Source organism: Panicum virgatum, chromosome 8K, assembly GCF_016808335.1.
Source record: "Panicum virgatum strain AP13 chromosome 8K, P.virgatum_v5, whole genome shotgun sequence".
NCBI classification, from domain to species: Eukaryota; Viridiplantae; Streptophyta; class Magnoliopsida; order Poales; family Poaceae; genus Panicum; species Panicum virgatum.
In genome coordinates this window covers 34293923-34298511 of record NC_053143.1, presented here as the reverse complement: position 1 = coordinate 34298511, position 4589 = coordinate 34293923, and the positions used below count along the sequence as shown (strand labels likewise).

Here is a 4589-nt window from a genome sequence, read left to right as displayed (position 1 = left end):
CCGCAAAAATAGTGCATGTGCTCACATACATAATAGCCACATAGGTTGTTTGCTTGGTTCTATCTCAAACACTATATATAGATGAGTTATGAAATATTCATGGTGTTTAATGAAATGGCAGTAGATGTGCGACATGATTCATACTAGAAACTCAAGTTTGAAATCAAGATCACAAATAAAAGTTTCACAAAATTTCATCAGACAACATATACAAAGAAACAAATCACTGCTAAAAAATGTACAGAAATTGCACACAAGCATAAAGTCAATCACTGCTAAAAATGCACACATTTCATAAAAAGTATGAGCATTTTTTCAAAAGATCCTGATAGTTGCGGTTTGGCGTAATAAAAAGAGAATTGATCCAATTTATAGTTAAACTGGACAAAAAACCATACACAACAGCTACAACACCTACAACTACACCTGCAACTATGGCCGAACGGATTGGGACATCCACAGGAGGTGCACATTGGTCGGTTGAATTGGGGCATCAACACGACCACACCACTCCAACTCAAGAAATTGCCCGGTCAGATTAGGAAATCGACACGAGCCTCAACAGAAACTCCGCACAGTTGGATTGGATCATCAACACAAGCCTTCATTTCGCGGCCATCGCCACCAACCAAGCTCAAAAACCAGCAGCAAAAGAAGTATAGCCAGGTGCCTCCAGCCACGCCACCATGGCGGCACTGGCATCCCTGCTTAGTTACTGCCAGCCAAGCCACCATGGCGTCACTGGCAATTACTGAAGCAAACTACCACCGACTATGCCACCACGGCGTAGCCGACGCACCCATGCAACTGGCTAGAGTGGGAAACTACCATGACAACGCCTCCAAGAAGGTAAACGGCTCCTAAGAGCGTCACCGTCGTCCTGCCGGAAGATTCAACATGGCTTTCGCCGGTGCTTGCCCACCCCCCGAACGAGCTAAACAAAGAGCCCTCCCGTTGCGGCGCCTTGCCAGGCCCGAGCACCACCTCCCCATCTATGCGTGGATGACTCCACCAGCATGCAGCCGCCGCAGAACCTCCTCCACACCCCTGCTTCCATGCAAGGCCCCTGCCGGCCGACACCACGGTCGCGCCTGCACCTCCGCAGCACCTCGCACCGGCATAGCCTTCACCACGCCCCCACCACGCTGTCTCCCCGCCCCCCCGGGCCTCGTCGGTCCTCACCACCCGCAGCCCATGGCCAGCTGTCACTGCCGCACGCGGCAGGGAGCCTCGCCACCAAGCCACATGCAGCCGCCACCGGTGCTGCACCCCGCTGGTCCCGCCAAAGGGCCGCTCCGTAGTGGCACCGCGTAGATCCACCCCGTAGGTGCCGCCACCGTCGCCGTATCCTCCACCTGGGCGGGAGCACACCAACCGATGAAGATGCCCTGCCGCCGTCTTCCTAGCAGGTACACAGACTTCTGGTGCCCTGCTCCGGTGCTGGTCAGGCGAGGATGAGTTCTAAGAGGGGGTGGTGGCGGTGGACAGTGGAAGTGCCACCCGAGTCGCCTCCTAGGGGAGAGACGACGCGGGGGCCTGTTCTTCTTTTCTCAATCCAACATGCGAGGAGGTGAATGATGATTCTGCAGCAATGCCCTCCAAAAAAAAGTATGAGCATCATCTAATTGAGGGTGATGAAGCCGAAGGTATCGAGAAAGCAAAGTCAAGGCCGCAAACACCTGCCTCGCCCAATGAAGCATTTGCTAATCTCATCTGCTAAGTCTGACAGATACCGCATTCCATGTAACGTGCGTTGTAGACACGCACTCGCTGTTTCATAATTAAAGGGAAATATATACACATGTAAGCTGTGCTAGCTCCATCCCATATATATACACACACCTGGATATACACTGTCTAGATATATAGTAAAACCTATGTATCTAAAGAAGCTAAAACGAAGCACATATGCACGGCCATATAGCAAGCGCACGAAGCAATACGCGATGTTGGTAGAGACAAGAACCACTGTCATGTGAACACGCAAACTTATTTAAACTACACAAATCCACCCCACATAAGCTCGGATCTGGTTCACCGTGGTATTGGAAAAGATGCTGATATATTGAAAGGACGTCATGGGTAGACCTCGATGATTGACCGAACGCCAAGAACCGGTGTTATCTTGTAGTCGTGGAATCCTGCTTCGAAGAAGATCTTCTTCCACTGGTTCTCATCTCTCTCAATGCCGTTGATAAACATCATGTACAGATCAAAGACGGCCTGCATCTCTCTCCGCTTCTTGTCAGACTGTCCTGCGCCAATCACAATATCTATGATTACCACCTTTCCTCCTTCGTCTCTTGGAGGAATAGCTTCTTTGCAGTTCTTCAATATCTTAACACATTCTTCGTCGCCCCAGTCATGCAAGACCCACTACCAGAAAAAAGAAACAAATCATATCTATCTTATAAAAAAATTTATGTTTTTAGTTAAGTGCAGATAAGCTAAAAATTGAAAACAAACATATTTATCTTATTAATATTTAGATAGAAGCATTTCAAAAGCGAAAATGGACCCAGACCCAGCCGACTGGTCTGAAACCGCTGATCTCAGGTCAGGATTACCTTGCTTCTGGCGCCTAGCTTATTCCCGGATGGGTAAGTTACGTGAGCATTTGTCCGCAGGGGCGAAGCTAGAGCGAACATGACGACGGTGCACCAATAGCTCTAGATTGCTCTAAAGGATGCATAGATTTTAATTTGGAGGGTGCATAAGTGGTGAAAATTTGATTGTAATAAGTGTTTTTAATTTTTTTTCGTTGGTGCATTGGCAGCCACTTTTTCCTACCTAGCTTCCGGCCTCTGTAAGCTGCATGTTATTCAGCAGCTTTTGGCCTGCACAGGCACATGTGTATAGCTGCGTTTGGTTGGTGACAGGACCTGTGTGAAACTGTAAAACGAAAAATTTGCACGCGAATCCCAAAGCCACAACCAAATCTTGTCAGATCCATCACTATCCTAAGCGTGTTTGAAAAATCAAAAAATTGAGATAGCTTCTATAGATATATGCTTCCTTGTGGTTCTGCTTTTGCCAACCAGCCACAGAGCCACCGTTGGTGCTGGCTGCCTGAGGGCAGTCTCAGTGCACAATTTCATGGCGCAGTTACCTAAACCAGAAACTAGGTAACTGTGCCAGATAAGTTTTATGGTGATCAAACTCTCCTCACATCCTATGAAATTATACGCTTCTTTCTCCTTACCATAAGGGCAAAATTGATGATATTTAATGCCATGAAACTCCATTGAGACAAGCCTGAGTTAATAGTGAAGTTTTCCCCATATGGATATATACCCTCCACGCGCCCTCTATCCGCGCCCCACCAGCAGGTCGGCTCCCAACCTCCCATCCATGGATTCCACCTTGATTTCGCCAACCTGATCACCATTCACCACCCAAGATGGAGACGAGAGGGAAGGAGATATAGACTGGTGGCTTAACGACTAATCCTCGATTACATTAACGGGAGATTAATCAGTTGGTGCTTAAAAAACAAAGCATGAATTAATACATAATTCAAGATAAATAATGAGATAACATGCTAAACGACCACATACCTTGAGAAATATCATGCTCGCTGGTGGCACTGTCTCAAACATGTTGCCAGCGATATACTGCACGTTGGTGTAGTTGGGAGCATCTGCAACAACATGGCCAAGTTCTAGCACACTGCATTTCAGATGCGGGAACGCCTTCCCGATGGCATGTGCCGCGCCGCCATGCCCCCCAGCGACGTCGATCAATGAGTCTGCCCCGTGGAATACCTCCCCGAACTCATTGACAACAATGTCCATGATGAGTTCAGTGTCTGAGTTCATCCCGTTGTTGAAGAGCGCGTTGAACGCTGGGTCAGTGTTGGCTAGCTCCCAAAATGTGTGATCGTTCCTCAGCTGGAACATGCATGGTTCGGGCAGCTCACGCCGGAGCCACCCACCAAGCTCAAACAAGGAGGAGACGACGGTCGACTGGAGTATCAAGGTGGTGATGGGGACCTGGTTCCGTGAACCGACAAGGAGGCGGGACATTGGTGTGAGCGTGTACAGGAGCTGCTCGCAGCTGCTGATGCCCGGTGGTGCCTGTTGGGCATTGAAGACACCAGTGGCCGTGAGCACACGCATGAGGCGGCTCAAGCAGGGGATCTTGGCCGGAGGGACCATAGCTCTGGTGGCTATTTGGGAGAGGGTGGCGCCGCCTCCATGGTGTTGGATGGTCTCGGCGATGCGGAGGTCTATGGCAGATTTGAGGCCCATGGACTTGACATAGGCAAATGTGTTTTGCCAGAGGTCAAGCTGAGCGTCAAGCAAGGCCTGGCTTGCGAGCGCCATGGTTCTTGGCTACTGCTGCCGTTTTCAATTGTGGTGAGCCATCCGTAGGTAGGGCCACTTTATATAGATGATGTCCGAAGATTATTCATCAGCCCAGACTGGACCAATGATCAAAATATTCCGGAAAGTTTTAGATAATTTCTACTTTTTTAATTTAATTTTTAAAATCAACTTTTGGGGGCAGTCCCACTCCTAGAAATACCTTATATATTTAGCTGCCAAAAGTAAGAACTATTGATATATTTATTCCCTGAAAATACTATT

General features: G+C 48.5%; 1 protein-coding gene across 2 annotated transcripts; it reads right to left on the bottom strand.

The window, feature by feature from the left end:
- Positions 1 to 1737: 1737 nt before the first annotated feature.
- On the bottom strand, positions 1738 to 4356 carry LOC120644479 (O-methyltransferase ZRP4-like). 2 transcript variants are annotated; one of them, XM_039921106.1, is made up of 2 exons: positions 3558 to 4356; positions 1738 to 2376 (listed from the first exon to the last, which is right to left on the bottom strand). In XM_039921106.1, the coding sequence occupies exons 1-2, from the start codon at positions 4323 to 4325 to the stop codon at positions 2077 to 2079; spliced, it is 1068 nt and encodes a 355-aa protein (XP_039777040.1). In that variant the 5' UTR covers positions 4326 to 4356; the 3' UTR covers positions 1738 to 2076. The 2 variants fall into 2 exon arrangements, with proteins under 2 accessions (XP_039777040.1, XP_039777041.1); XM_039921107.1 differs by lacking the exon at positions 1738 to 2376 and adding an exon at positions 3205 to 3443.
- Positions 4357 to 4589: the final 233 nt, after the last annotated feature.